General features: G+C 41.0%; 1 protein-coding gene across 1 annotated transcript; it reads left to right on the top strand.

The window, feature by feature from the left end:
- Positions 1 to 8,042: 8,042 nt before the first annotated feature.
- On the top strand, positions 8,043 to 10,803 carry LOC147453760 (pentatricopeptide repeat-containing protein At3g12770-like). The gene has a single exon (XM_086515852.1). It carries the CDS (start codon positions 8,117 to 8,119, stop codon positions 10,271 to 10,273), a length of 2,157 nt encoding a protein of 718 aa, XP_086371978.1. The 5' UTR covers positions 8,043 to 8,116; the 3' UTR covers positions 10,274 to 10,803.
- Positions 10,804 to 16,755: the final 5,952 nt, after the last annotated feature.

Genomic DNA, 16,755 nt, shown 5'->3' on the forward strand with positions numbered 1-16,755 from the left:
AGTGTCCTAACAATCCAAACGCGCCGAAAATCACACCATTGAACTTAATAGAGATTGTTGATGGGACACCACCAACTATAAACATAGCACCAATGAATGCACTCACACGGTCGATGCTCCAAAAGCAAAATTACATCCTCGAAGAGAGAGATGCTGCATCCATTGTCCGAGCGAGAAAGAAGAAAACACGAAGAAAGAAATCCCTTAATGCTTCTAGCTCAAAATCTAGTTCAAAGACTAACATAGGGACAGGAGAGGATCCCGTGTATATGAATGACCCTGAGGATGACTCAGATTCGATAGAGACCACGGAGACCAAAACTGTTACTACAAAGGAAAAAGCTAGTGAGGAGGATCACGAGAGGGAATTACGATGAACACCAAAAGAGTATTCAAAGTTAAACCACCCAGTTGCGAACCCCCAAGATAAGCCACGAGAGACAAAAAATGAGGATTGCAAGAGAAAGATTGGAACCTATCCAAACCCAACAGTGGAAATTGAACGAGTCCAACAACTGAGGGGTTTGGTGGAAGAAACTCAACGAAATTAGAACCTGAACCCAAACATATCCAGATGTCGGACACAGTGTTTCCCACACAAGTTCAACCTCACAAGAACTACAGGCCATTAGCTATACCCAGTATCATTCGGGAAGAGAGTGAGGGTAGGACATCTGAAAGTGGACACACACCTTTCCTACTAGGGAGAATGTTTGGTGAGGGAATGCCCGACCCCCTTGAGGAAGTGGAGATTCCATCTTCACCATTCTCTTGTCAGGGTCCTACGTCCCACAAGATGCCATTAAATGTTGCCAAATTGATGGATTTCATGTCTTCAGAAGTTAGAACCACCATCATGTCCAAACTATATAAAGACCCCGAGCTAGTCTCAGCTCTTCGAGCCTTCTTCAATGGAGAATTACAGGCCGGATTACCACAATTTGCACATATGAACAAACCTGACTCGGTAATGAATGATGAGGAACATTTAGCACCACCATCTGACCTAGCGGGACATGAATCTGTAATTGAAATACCCGTTAACAAGTTGGGGCAATACTTTGAAGGTGATGAATCTAATGCTACTCTACCAATCACTACTAAAGGATTAACTGTAAAGGGGGTCCTTGACGGTGGTGCGGGAGTCAGCATGGTGACAAAGAGTTGTTGGGAGTCTATGGGGAGACCTCACCTTGAAGCCACAAGCGTAGTGGTAAAAATGGCTAATGGATCTATTGTTACGCCTATTGGAATGCTAAAGGATCTCAGGATCAAGGTCTTGGGACACAAGGTAAGGCAGACTTTCATTGTTATGGATTTTTCCAAGCATCCTATGTCATTTGAGATGATCTTAGGGCGTCCATTCATGAGGGAAGCAAAAATGGTGCATGACTGGTCCAAAAACCACGTCTACTTACAGTTCCAAGACTCTGTCATTCGAGTTGATCTTTTAAGTGGTCGAATACATCCTCTAGGAAATAAATTCATCATTGATAATCGATCAGACACAACAATTCACTCAGCTCACATTACAGTATTGTTACACGTGTAACGAAGACACGGATATTGGGGAGAACTCTCCTTATATGGATATCCTACCCAGAATGGCTGAGTCAGACAATGTCGATTGGGTACACCTAGCGGCAACTATAGATACATGGGGAGCTAGAGGAACAACCTGGGTAACACCAGATGGGGAAGAGATACCACACATTGCACCAGTAAACATGTTAGGTGTAGCGCATGTAACATCCGATGATAAGAAAGAGGCACACCTATCTGAGAGTGAAACCGATGATTCCTCAAAGGCTTCAGGCCAATACACATCAGAAACGGAATCTCAGGGAGAAATGGATTCAGAACCTGAGGAAACATCGAGTGAACCAAGTATAGAAACTGAACACTCAAGGCCTAGTACGACCATCTATGGTAATTTATATGAGAGTGAAGAAGATACAAGCGAAAGCCTATCAGGCGAGTCGAGTTCAAACATTTATCAAAATCAAAACCTTAACAAGAAACAAAGGTCATATAAGAGATGACGATATCGAGCAAATGTGAGAGCTAGGATAAACAAGGAAAGATCTACTGCAGAATGGCTTAGCTATCTAGGGGCATGTAATGCTCATCGAAAGCTAGTAGACAATTGGGGTGAACATCTCCAGAGTGTCATGTGGTGCAGCCCGCGACCCATTGACCTCGCTCAATTGGAGGTTACAGAGCCGAAATTGAGTCGAACTATAAGAAGACGTCAAAATCAAGAGTTAGCACAACAACAAAAGGAGGCAGAACTAAAAGAAAGGTCTCCGTCAGGACAAGAGCCTGCTAACTTACATACGGCCCCTGAACATTTTAAATCTTATACCACGGGGGAGCGAAAGGTTGTGTATGCCAAAGCCCAACGAATACCTACCAATGGAAGTAGTGGAGTCTATGATGGTCCAGCGGTAGTTAAAGAGATAGAATTAGCAGAACCAAGTGAGGAGTTTAAACCAGTCTTTATTGCTCAAGACCTTACCGAAACTGAAGAGGTTGTACTTAAGGAGCTCCTCAAGGAATACAAGGATATCTTTGCTTGGACATATCATGACATGAAGGGCGTTCCACCTTCTGTGGTGCAACATACAATTCCCATGATCAACATTGCTAAACCCGTCCAGCAACGACCCTATCCAATGAATCCTAAGTATGCCAAAATTGTACAAGAGGAGATTGAAAAACTTATTCAATGTGGATTCATATACCCTATTGAGCACTCAAAATGGGTTTCTCCAATAGTCATTGTTGCCAAAAAAGAATGGGAAACTAAGAGTGTGCGTGGACCTCAAGAAAGTTAATGCAGCTACTAGGAGAGATCATTATCCCTTGCCATATTCAGAACATGTGCTTGAAAGAGTTGCGGGCAAGGAAGCTTATAGCTTTTTAGATGGGTACTCTGGTTACAATCAAATCACAATTGCATTAGAGGACCAAGCTAAAACTGCTTTTATCACAGAGTTTGGAGTGTTTGCATTTCGTATTATGGCTTTTGGCTTAACAAATGCCCCTGCTACATTCCAACGATTAATAAACACCGCGTTTAAAGAATTTCTAAGGGAGTTTTGTGAAGCTTTCCTAGACGACCTTTGTGTTTATTCTTCTTGGGAGAAGCATTTGTTATATCTACGAAAAATATTTGAAAGGTGCAGATTTTATCGCATCTCATTGAACCCTTTCAAATGCCAATTTTGGGTTAAGCATGGAGTCATTCTAGGGCATATAGTGTCCAAGAACGGGATATCCACAGATGAGAGTAAGATTAAAGCCATTGCTGATTTGCCACCACCTACTAACTATAAAGGAGTTCAAAGATTTATGGGCCATGTTGGTTATTATCGAAGGTTTATTTTAAACTTTGCCGAGATAGCGCGTCCATTGTACAAGCTTCTTATCGAGTTTCACTGGACGGAAGAATGTCATCAATCTTATGAGTTATTAAAGAAGGCCCTAACAAGTGCTCCAATCCTGCGAACACCTGATTGGAATGTACCTTTTTATGTGCATATTGATGCATCAAATTTTGCTATTGGGTGTGTTCTAACTCAACCAGGAGAACATAAATTGGACTACCCTATTAGCTTTGCAAGTCGCCAATTAAATGATGCCGAGATGAACTACACTACTATAGAGCGCGAAGGTCTAGCTATGATTTACGCAGTAAAGAAATTTCGCTATTACCTTCTTGCTACCAAGTTTGTGTTTTATGTTGATCATCAAGCATTGCTATATTTGGTAAACAAGCCGTGTTCCACAGGTCGAATTACACGATGGTTGTTAATCCTTCTTGAGTTTGACTTCACCGTTGTTGTGAGGCCTGGGAGGAAACATGTCATGGCGGATCATTTATCTCGTATCCCTAATGGCGAAGCTCCTACGGGGGTTGATGATGAATTGTCTGATACTCCTTTGTTCATTGTTGAGACAATGCCTGAATGGAGTGAAAAGATTGTTAACTTCTTAGTTAATGGTTTTCCACCCAAAGAGCTGCGAAAAGATATAGCTCGAAAATTAATCAAGGAATGCGAACCCTATTGCTTACTGGCTGGAACTCTCTATAAGAGAGGAAAAGATGACGTTCTTAGACGTTGTGCCCGCGAGGATGAGTATTTATATATTCTACAAGAGGCACACATGGGCGTAGCTGGTGGTCACTTTTCAAGAAAGTTGGCTGCCCGAAAGATCTTACAGTCAGGCTATTGGTGGCCCACTCTGTTTAAGGATGCATCACTTTTTGCAAAGGGATGTGATGAATGCCAACGCTTCAAGAAGCCACAAAGAAGGGATAGGATGCCTCTACATCCCATCAAGGTAACCCAACCATTTGAAAAGTGGGGCTTAGACTTTTTAGGACCGATTAGTCCGGCTACACGTAACACGCAATCACGATATATCATTGTGGCTACCGACTATGTAACCAAATGGGCTGAAGCAAAAGCAACACGAAAGGCGGATGCAAAAACAACAGCTAAGTTCCTCTTTGAGAACATTATCACATGTTTTGGATGCCCCTTTGAACTTGTGAGTGACAATGGTACTCATTTTATAAATGAAGTAATAAAAGAACACACATCAAACTTCATGATATCTCACCACAAGTCTAAACCCTATTATCCCCAAGCAAATGGCCAAGCTGAGAGTACCAACAAAACTCTCATCTCCATTTTGACAAAGACAGTTGAGGCTCATCGCACTGATTGGGACCTAAAGCTTACATCAGCTTTATGGGCTTATCGTACTGCGTATAAAGTTGCTATTAATTGCACACCGTTTAAGATGGTGTATGGCCAAGAAGCAGTTATGCCATGGGAGTTTGTCATTCCTAGTCTTCGAGTAGCTTCTCAAGAAGGTTGGGATGGTAACCCCTTAGTTGAGCAATTATATATCCTGGAAAGGCTAGATGAAGAGAGGCAATTAGCTGTGCGAAATGCTCTAGTGGAGAAGGATAGGAGAAAGAAGTGGTTTGATAGCCATTTAAAGGATAAAGACATCAAGGTTGGTGATAAAGTTCTTATGTACGGGGTACGTAATGAAAAGAAGAAATTGAAATACGCTGGTAAGGGACCATATCGAGTGTGTGAAATTACCCCGCAAGGTACCATTCGTGTGGAGACTCTAGATGGAGTTGAAACCATTGGATTCCTTAATGGGAGTAAATTCAAAAGATATTATGATCCTCTAAGCCAGGAAGAGTTGCAAGCCATCCATCAAAAGAAGGCTGCCAAGGAACAAGCAGAGCTTAAAAATATCCAAGCAAGAGTTGAGGCTCGAGAACGACAACAATGTCTTAGACGCCAACGAGAGGCTAATCTGGGAATCACGCAAGCATTTTTCGAGGACACAGATGACGACTCATTAGAATCTGAGCCACCCCTATGATACCCAATTGAGCTAAATAGCCCCTATGTGAAAGTACTATACAATGCCTTATTAGATACGGGAGCTAAACACAATTTGTTGTCCTATGGAGTTTGGTGTCAATTAGGGAAACCGACCCTATCCCCAAGTACGATGCAAGTCAAGGGCATTAATAAAAAGAAAACTGCTATTCTTGGAGTCCTTCAGACCCCTGTTGTCTATGACAATGGAAGCATAGTGCAGAGGTTTCTAGTCATGCCCGCGGGAGCTATGGAAGGCAACGTAAATCGGGACGCACGTGGATGTTGGCAACCAAATGCACTATTGATTGGGATACTGATAGTGTCACGACGCGACCACTGACTCTTACCAAATGAACTCTTAGAGTATGGCAAACACTTAATGATTTGATACAAGGGAAAAGTGTTAGAAGATATATATAAACCATCAACAAATTGAAACACAAATCAGCATTTTTGTAATGTTGTGACTTGTACATGTTGTGTTAAACACTTAGAGTCTCTTGCTTCATCTATGGTTCACATATTCCATTGTTTGCTTTCACTTTCTTTGACCTTCATGAGCACTTGAATTGCTGATATTTGATCGTTTAATCCTTTTTTTTTTGTAAATGCTTGATTGCTTGTGTTGTTGTTGAAGAAGCTAATACTTGCTTTTGATGCACGCGGTGAAGGATTCTACCATAGAACCATTGAGATAGCTCTTTCAAATTGTTTGCCTTGTCTTGAGAGCCACCATGTTGTGTGTGTCTAAACTTTGAAGTACGCATTCCTTGTCACCTAATGAGACTTTTCCAACCTTTGGGTATTCCATATGCCTGGGTTTCTATACTTTTGAACGTTTCCATACTTTCAAATAATGTATGGTAAATGTTTGAAATGATGTGCTGTTGAGCAAAGTAAACACTCACATAGTTCTTCCTAATTACAAGAGTGCGTGAAGAATACCATGTAATGAGTAATCTGAGTGTTAGTCCATGCTTCTTGAATGATTTGTTTTTAGTATTTGAAGGTTCTTCTTAAACTTATCAAGGTCTTCTTGTGACCAATCATCTTTGTCACACATAAAAAAGGGCACGTCTATGGAACACCTAACCTCACCCGTGGCGTTGCTGTCTCTTGATCCTTCACTGCCATATGTAGTTTTTTCATTGTAGATACTCAATTTTGCTAACATGGGTGGAGTGATATATCCTCCCACACTTTTTTAGCTTCACATCTTTTATGCCTAGGGATTTAATTAAAAACCTATATGCCTTGATCCCACTGATGGATGGTTTGTAAGGCACTTCCTTGTCATTAGTTAATATTTTTTCATCTCACTGGATTTTGATGTTGCTCCTATGGAGACCCATATCTGACAATACTAGTTCAAGGGCCTATATAGCCGCCTACCGCTCATCCGACTTCTTGATTTTCCAAGCAAGTAGAGATATACCAACTTCTCCGTAATTTGGCAAAGAACATGCATTTTACAAATGCGGACATTAACAAGTGGAATATCTAGATCTGGACAGAAATTAGGGTCTTCATTGTGACAAGTAGGAGCCTTTCTCCACCTCTTTGGGTCCATCACCTTTGCAGATTTCATATAGAACAAGCATGGTGACCTAGCCATGGCACCCATTCCACAATTATACATACACTTAAATGTTTTGAGGTCGTTGGCAAGATACCATTGGACTTGAAAGTCTCCCTTCCCATGCACAACCAACACCTCTCCCCAATTCATTTGTCTGTCAATTATGTAAGGAATAGGGTTTTCTACAAAGGAAGCTATACAACATAAGCCACCAACTATTTTAGTTCAAATAGTTTAGAATGTTTAGAATCCTTATCTCAATGCTTTGATTCTTTTTTTGAGACCATCTAGCACAAATAACAACTGTGACATCTAGCACAAATAACAACTGTGACATATTCTCCAAAATTTTTACTATAAAGCACCTTTTTAACAAATGAGGTGATTTTAATCAATAATTATAAAGCATGTATGCTTGGAAGAAGAACATGACATAGCAATCAATTGTACATTGTTTCCATTAATTAACTTTTGTCACTTGTCAACTATGTAGCACACTGGGCTTTGATTATTTTCTTAAGACCATCTAGCACAAATAACAACTGTGACATATTCTCCAAAATTTGTACTATAAAGCACCTTTTCAACAAATGAGGTGAATTTAATCAATAATTATAAAGAGTGTATGCTTGGAAGAAGAACATGACATAGCAATCAAATGTACATCATTTTCATTAATTAACTTTATTCACTTGTTAACTATGTAGCACACTGGACTTATTTCTTCCGCAAACAATGTAGCACCCCCCCTCTCGCCGCCCATTCTCTCTCTCTCTCTCTCTCTCTCTCTCTCTCTCTCTCTCGCATGCATATTTAGTGAGTCACCTTGACATCTTATTATTGCCACAACTAGCATCGTGCATTCTCCATGCATTATGCCGCATCCAAGCGCTAGCGTTTGTGATACCAACCATACAATACGACATACATAAATGCAAGCGCTCACATATTGATCCCCAATACACAACTTCATGGCACTAATCCTTTGTAGTTAATCACACTTTGTTTTTTTAAAAACTTTTATTTTTTTGCAGTTTCGTTGCACCTTTAATCACACTGAAAAAATCGAACGAGGTGCACGAACTCTACAGAAAACAGGTCATGGCGACCGCCCGTGGTCATGCCAAAACTGCGACGAACATGGAGCCTCCGTTGGTTTTCCTCTTCTTCTGCGAGTGGATCCTCTCCTACAGGAATGCCTGCCGCTATGGAGGCTTCTTTATCCCTTTCGCAACAGAGCACCCCGCAAGGAAGCTCCTCCTTCTTCGTCTCGCTGCTGCAGCAGTGCAAAAGTGCAGCAGATTGCAGACACCTCCATCATCAGTATCTTCTACACAGCTTACATGCCACGCCGTTTGTTTCAAACCATCTTGTGCAAACATATGGCATATTTGCATCCATCGAGGACACTTTCTGTGTGTTTGCAACAATGCCTCGCCGCAATATCTTCTCTTGGACCTCCATGGTTGTAGCTTATGCTCGCCATGGCCTTGGTGAGGCTGCTTTTCAGCTTTTCTTCGATATGCTCACACAAGGCATCATTCCTAACAATCATACATTCAGCTCAATTGTAGGTGTCTGCTCCATTAACAAGATGCTGACTTTAGGAAAACACATACACACGTACATCCACCTTAATGGGTTCGATTGCAATGCATATGTCGGAACAGCATTGATTGATATGTATGGTACTTGTGGCTGTGTTGAAATGGCACGTGCAGCTTTTGATGCAATACGTGCGAAAGATGTTGTTTCTTGGACTGCCATACTCACTGTCTATGCTCAACATGATGAGGGTGCAACTGCTTTAGAACTTTACATCAAAATGAAGAATGATGGCGTACTAGCAAACGATGTAACATATTGCTCTGTTTTAAATGCTTGTGCTAATCTTGCGGACCTTGAAGTTGGCAGAAGGATTCATGCTGATACGTGCACATTAGGATTTTGGTCGAGCTCTCTAGTCAACAATGCCATTTTGAACATGTATGGGAAAGGTGGGAGCTTGGCAGAGGCTCGATGGGTTTTCTGTAAACTGCATCAGAAAAATGTTGTATCATGGAACTGCATCGTATCATCATACGCACTGCATGGCCAGTGTTATGAGGCCCTACAGCTCTTTGTGCAAATGGGCAAAGAGGAAATGGAGCCAAATGATGTAACCTTCCTAAGCATTTTGCGTGTATGTGCCGACCTGGCAGCTCCCGTGCCTAGTCGAGCTGCCCATTGTTGTATTATTGAAAAGGGCTATGAATCTTATCCACTCGTCAGCACTGCTCTTGTTACCACCTATGGTAAGTGTGGAAGCTTAGAGGATGCTGAAAGTGTGTTTTACCATCATTGTCGACGGGATGTCGTCTCATGGACAGCTTTGATTGCAGCTTATGCTTACCATGGGCATGCCAAACACGTTGTTCGCCTTTTTGCCAAGATGAAGCAGGAAGGAGTAAAACCGGATGAGGTCACCTTCACGAGTTTACTTTCAGCGTGTAGTCATGCAGGTTTGATTGATGAGGCAAGCCGTAATTTTAGGTCATTGAAAGAAGATCAAGGCGTTGCAAGGACTATGGAGCATTATGCCTGCATGGTTGATCTTCATGGGCGGGTTGGCCAGTTAGGGGAAGCAGAAGAGCTTATTCGTGAAATGCCTTTCCCTCCGAACCATGTTATTTGGGAAATCTTTCTAGGGGCTTGTCGGATGCACAAGGACATGGAGCATGGACAGTTTGCGGCCGAACAAGTACTTCAGCTGGCACCTGATAAGTCCGCACCATATGTGCTGCTCTCAAACTTGTACGCATCAGAAGGAAAATGGGAAGAGGAGCTGAAGATCAGAAAGTTAATGATCGAGAGAGGGGTTCAGAAGCAAGTGGGATGCAGCTCTATAGAGGTTGATGGTGTCTTACATCACTTTATGGTGAGGGATAGGTCTCATCTGCGCACAGAAGAAATCTACGCCGAGCTCGAGAGACTTAATCTAGAAATGAAGGCAGAAGGGTATGTCCCAGAGACAAATCAGGTGCTACATGATGTGGAGGAGGAACTGAAAGAGCAGCTTCTTTTTTATCACAGTGAGAAGTTGGCTTTAGCTTTTGGACTAGTGTCCACTCCTCGCGGTACCCCTCTTCATGTAGTTAAGAATCTCAGAATTTGCTCTGACTGTCATACGGCAGCCAAATATATTTCCAAAATTAGAGGAAGGGAAATTATAATGAGAGACTACAATAGATTTCATCGATTCAAGGACGGGCTGTGCTCATGTGGGGATTACTGGTAATGCAATGTTTTTGATAGTGATACAGCCTTAACTTTCAGCCTAATAGATGGAATATGCAGTTGAATGAAAACTAGAATTGAGATAATAAGCTATCAGCATCAGTCCCTCGGTGTTGCGACACGAAGGTTTGTCAACCGCTCATCTTTTACAGATCTTCAAAATTCTAGCAGTGATGAGTTCTCCACGTAAGGCTCTTCCCTCATTAAACTGACATCTGATAAATGTTCGCTCCCACATTTAATGCTCTATGGTTGACTATTGCTGCTTTCTATGATTCAAGACTAGATACATTTAGAACAGCTTTTGTGATGTCTTCTTTTCTGACCTAGAATTGACAGAAAGATACAAAAGGACGTTTATAAAATAAGGCTTACAAAACTTCACGAAGGGTAAATGGCTGGTTGCATGGACCCCCGACAATTGGAGTGTGATCATGTTAGTTCATTTGAGAACAATAAATGTTGGGGTAAGTGCAACTTGTGAACTATAAATGGTGCCTAGCAGTAAGAGTTGTGCATAAATTGGCTCGATTGGAGGTTCCTAACACCTTAAGGTTTGGAGTTTGGATGGTTATACCATTTTGTGCAAACCTTGAAGTGCCACAAACCTTGCAATTAAGCACTTATGTGTAGGACCAGTAGTAGTGCGGCCACCAACCTTGTAGGTATGCATGTATGCCTAGGAATAGAACTCGAATGGATAACATCTGGCTCCGTGCTATATTACTTGATATTAGAGCCAAGTTCAATGTTCAATCTTTGAGTCACTAAGAAGATCCAAGTTGAAATTGCGACACCAAGAAAAGGTGGATAAGTTAAGCTTTTGAGGAAAAAAAAAAAGGTGTATCTAGCTTATCCAAATGATTTTCTCATATTAAATTGATTATTTGATGTAAGAGAATAAACGAGAACAAGAGTTAGAGACATGTGCTTCTAAATCTATCTCAGCAAGGGACCAAAAGGAGAGATGGTTACATCTTAATAGGGGTCCAAAAGGAGATGATCTATCAAAGAGCAACGTGCAATAAGTGCTTTTAGACTTACCTCAGCATGGGATCAAGAGGAGAGATAGTTACATCTCAATACGGATCCAAAAGGAGGTAGTCTATCAAAGAGCAACGTGCATCTAATGGAGCTTTAAAGACTTTAGGGTTAGTTTCATTAAAGACCTCTAATAGTTAGTGTTAAAAGTCCTTTGACTTTAGGTAAGCTAGGGCTGAGCTTGAGGTGGAAACTCGACCTAAGCTTGGGGTGCTTTTCATGCTTGATAACTAAGGTGCTTGGGGTACTTGTCGTGCTTGATGATTAAGGTGCTTCAGGTGCTTGTCATGCTTGATGACTAAGGTACTTGAGATGCTTGTCATACTTAATGAGGAAGGTGCTTGAGAAACTTTCCATGCATGGGGGGTAAGGTGCTTGAGTAGAAAAGAGACCCAACAAACTTAATGAGGAAGGTTCTTGAGAAGCTTTCCATGCATGGGGGGTAAGGTGCTTAAGTCAAAAAGAGACCGTAAAAAGGAGGGGGAAATCCCCAAAGTTAAGGAAATCTTTGACTTAACCTCCCACTCACCCAAAGGACACCCTTTTCTCAAAGGACACATGGGACACATGCCAGACTCTCCCTATGCTTAGCCACATGGTGTGCTTGAATGTTATTGGTTGGGTTAAAGAGGGGTTCAATGAGCTTTTAGTTCCATCCAACAAATATCTATATATTTTCAAGCTCTCTCTATTTAAGGGGTAAGGAGGACACTTGTCCAAAGATTACTTATGTACTTGAATGTATGCTGCATGTGATTGGCTAGGGGGAGAGAGGTCCAATGAGCTTTAAGCATGTGGAAAGGCTAGAACTTGCCCCAAGCAAGCAAGGGGGGTGTTGGAGGGGTATACACCACACACACACTCATTTTGTGGATGATTCTCACTTGATGAAAGTAGAGAAACTCCACCTCCTTCTCCAAGCTTGTGAAAAGTGAGAGCTTACACCAACACTCTTGGCTATGGAATGCAAATCCAACCAAGAGCCATGCTTCAATGCTTAAGCTTGTCATCTTCTCTATCTTCATTACTATGCTATTATGTATGCTAGCAAGAAGAGTGATGATAAGTGATAAACTATTTCTTTCTCCTATGGAATGTTTCTTTTTCCTCTTCCCTACCCTCATTCCCTGTTAGCTCTCTCCATCTTTGAAGGTGTTTGAGACCTTGAGACTGAGGCTTGGGATAGTTAATGTTTTCTACAAAGTTTATGTTATGCTTGTGATGCATTAAACTTTCCATCTTCAAGGCATCATCAAGGTCACAAGGAACAGATTGTATTATACCAAGTCTCTCTTGATGGGAGAAACTATAATACAAATGCCTATTGGAGGGGGATCGGTTCCATATGAATCCGGTCCTCAATTGTTGTCATGTTCTCTAAACTCTCTCTCTTGCAAAAGTATTGTTCATGCCAAGTTAACTAAGTACCATGTTTATGTTACTACCATCAATTAAGTTCACCTGCCATGCTCACAAAGTAATCTCACAAAAGTACTTCATCTAATTTCCTAATTCTGCTACTTTCAAAGTTCATAGGCCATTTCCATTACATTGGTATCAGAGCATTTGGTTTCTCTTTTCTTGCTTAAGAAGAGAGGTCCTTAAGTAGCCTATTAATGGTTGATTTTGTTAATTATCTTAGGGTAAGTGGGACTAGGATCTCTTATCGGTTTTGTTGAGCCCACTATGTGAGATATGGTGCACACCTCGGGAGATTTGGTTTTAATAATGAAGTCTTTTTAGACTTGCTTACAGTTTTACCATCATTGAGCCATAAGAAGTTCGAAAGGAGCTATTCCTCGACAACTCCTATTTTCAAAGGCTAAGAGGAGTAGCAACTAAGGTTTTGAATTTCCAAAGCATACACTAAGTAAACACATAAATTTAATTAACATGAGTGACAATAACCAAGAGAGTAGAATGAACATTGATAACTTTGATTTTGCACATGAAGGTGCTAATGATGATGCCTCTATGTTTGTTAATTATCTTGTTACTAGGTTGCAACAAGCTATGGGCAACCCCGTTTTGCAAGCCGAATTTACTCAACAACTTCGTGCTTATGGGATTTCCTTTCTTCTCCAAGAGGAGAGAGAGCTTAGGAGGCCTCTTGATGAGACTCCCCAAAGAAGATTCTCTCCCATACAAGAGGAGGAATCCAAAAAACAAGAAAGTAATGAATCCCTAAGTTCCTCCAAAGATGTGGCTCCACAAAGATGGCGGACTAAATGATCGCCAACTCCTCCTAAGAGAAACGGTTAACCCATAGTCCTTCTCCTCGTCACTCCAAAAAGGAAGAGAGGAAACAAAGGAAGAAAAGGGCAAGAAAGAAATCACCCTCTTCTCCTTCTTCTTCACTTTCCTCCTCTTTCGATGAAAGTTATGGCTATTCTCCTAGAGAATACAAGAGGGGAGGACATCACAAATCTTACTTCTGATAGCGAAGATCACAAAAGCTCAATAAGTTCAAAGAGGGAGGAAAGAGTATCTCTTTCCTCACCTATGATGGCACCTTTGGTGCTACTGACAAAGTATTGGCCTTCATCCAACAATTTGATGCGGCTTTTGGAGACGAGGGCTTCATGGAGTTCTCCAAGCTACGCCATGTAGCTATGCACTTTCAAAAATCGGCTCGTCAATTGTGTGCTAGCCTTCGTGGCAACGGCGAAGCCCCAAAGACATGGAAAACTCTACGAGTTTCCATCATGAAGCAATTCCTTGCAAGCGATGCAAAGGACAAAGTGCTCACCGAATGACGGAGTTTGAAGCTTCTTTCTCATGAGTCTATCCACAAATATGTGGACAAGTTTTGGGATTTATATCTCAAGGATGTTGCCTTTTAAAGATAGACTTCGCCGAGCAAAAGCAACCATTCTGTGCGTGATTACCCAAAGAGATGGCCGAGTATGTCAACTCTCAACGGCCTGGTTCTATTACTGAAGTAATCCACCACACCATGGTTGCTTCGTGCATCAATTCCAACAAGGGGCTAGACGGAATGTCAAGCCCATGAAAAATAAAGACAAAAGTGATGCCAAGAGGAAAACCAATGTCCAAAATTCTTACCAAAGCTATTCCAACAACAATAACAATCGGTCCAAGGAGAAGGGAGTTTACAAAGGTAAATATAAACTCTCTCCTAAAGAGCTAGAAGCTTTTCGTAAGGACCACAAATGTTTTAAGTATGGGGAGCAAGGCCATGGTTATCGTCCTTGCTCCAAGAGAATTGCCCGCAATGAGACTCTTAGAGCCATTGCCAAGGATTTCTCATTTCCTATGCTTGGGGAAAGTTGGAAGAGCATGATGCCTTTATTTTTTTTGACTCTGATTCAACTCACAACTTCATATCCACGGAGTTGACCACTAAGCTAGGCATACAGGCCCACGAGATGGGAGATGCATTGAAAGCCAATGGAGCTATCAAGGGACAAGACATCTCAATTACTTCCTTAATTGGAAAATTAAGGCTTCATATCCAAAGCTATGTGGACAAAAAGGATTTCTTCATCTCCCCTCTCAAAACATGAGAATGTTATCGTTGGGGCACCATAGTTTAACCGCATGGCTTCCAACATGAAGTTCCCTGAAAGGAGAATCTACTTCACCTACTATAGGGAAGAGTAGATGCTAACGAGTCGGGGAACACCATATCCTTGCAATAAAGGGAATCAAGAGGAATTAGAGTTGTTTAATTTTCTAAATGGATCCCAAGATGTTTTCATTGATGACATCCCTAGTGAGCTACCTCTAAAATGAGGGATGATGACCATGCAAATTGAGCTCCTACCAGGAAGCTCACTGCCTAACAAGCCTCCTTATCGAGTTTCACAAGCTCAACAAGAGGAGATCATGAGGCACGTGCACAAACTGGTGGAAAAAGTGATGATGAGGTCTAGCTTCTCTCCATTTTGTTCACCATTACTTTTAGTGCAAAAGAAAAACGACACATATCACATGTGTGTTGACTATAGTGCACTAAATAAGATTATATTAAGAATAGATTTTTTGTGCCGCGGGTAGAAGATCTATTTGATAATTTACAAGTTTTGGCCTGACAATGCTCCAGACGTATTCAAACTCATGATAGACAAAAATCTTCAGGCCATTCAAATTTTCTTGAGGAGTACAAGCGATACCTTCATGTAATCTTCCAAGTTGTGTGAGAGAATAAACTTTTCATTAATCAAAAGAAAAGTGAATTTTTCCTACAAGATATCCAATATTTAGATCACATTATCTCTAAAGATGGCACCCGTATGGATCCAGAAAAGTTAGAGATAATAAAAGGATGGCCTAATCCAAGGAATCTACAGGAGATACGAAGCTTCATAGGTATGTGTGCATAATATAGATGCTTCATTAAAAAAATTCTCGCTTATAGCAAGCCCATTACATGAATTAACAAAAAAGAACGTTAAGTATTCATGGACTGCAAAAGTGCAAGAAGCTTTTGAAGAAGCTTAAGGAGAATCTTATCTCTCAATGTGTGCTCACTCTACTAGATCTCTCAAAGCCATTTGAGGTCCAATGTGATGCTTGTGGTAATTGCCTTGGAGCTATTTTGCTTCAGGAAGGGCATGCCATAGCATATGAGAGAAAGACACAACTTCGATAAGTGAGTATTGGGCAAATACGAAAAAGAGCTACTAGATATTCTATATGCCCTAAATACGTGGAAACACTATATCTTGGGGACTCTATTCATCTTACAAATGGATCACAAGGCCTCAAGAACTTCATGACGCAAACCAAGCTCTCCGATAAACAAATGAGGTAGACAATTTTTTTTTTGCAATTTAAATTTCATATTGCTCACATTGCTGGCAAGCACAATCAAGTGGTCAATGCACTTTCACAATGACCAAGGGTAAATGTGGTGTCTATAGTAACTCACAATGATCTATCTTTTATGATAGATGAGTATGCTACTGACCAAGACTTTAAGTACATAATTACAGCCTTTGCAATAGGCAAGAAAAAAGAACCATTCCCTTTGAAGGATGGTTGTCTTCCAAACGGCAATAGGCTATGTGTTACTCACCCATACAATAACAAAGTCATGTATGAATCCCATACTTCTCCTTATACAAGGCAAAGAGGGATTCCATAATCTACTCTTCGAGGAGTACAAATGTAATTCTTGTTCATCTATCATGAAAAGTAAACATACAAGAATATGTTTCAAAATGCGTGGTATACCAAAAGTTGAAATTTGATCGAGGGAAGCAATTTGGATTGTTTCTGTCAACAGGCTTAGCAAGAAAACACCCTCTATGCCTGTCAAAAAGACTATTAAGGCACATCAAATGGAAACCCTCTTCAGACCTCAAATTTTCAAGCATCATGGCTTTCCAACATCCATAGTGTCGGACAAAGATCCTAGAATGACCAGTAATTTCTAGAAGGGTCTCTTTGAGAATCTAGGAAGTAGATTAAATTTTT

This window comes from Adiantum capillus-veneris, chromosome 7 (genome assembly GCF_014529385.1).
Source record: "Adiantum capillus-veneris isolate H3 chromosome 7, ASM1452938v2, whole genome shotgun sequence".
Taxonomy (NCBI): Eukaryota; Viridiplantae; Streptophyta; class Polypodiopsida; order Polypodiales; family Pteridaceae; genus Adiantum; species Adiantum capillus-veneris.

What these genes read in the sequence shown, in the direction of transcription:
- LOC147453760 (XM_086515852.1), top strand. Translation starts at nt 8,117, where the DNA reads ATGCCAAAACTGCGACGAACATGGAGCCTCCGTTGGTTTTCCTCTTCT.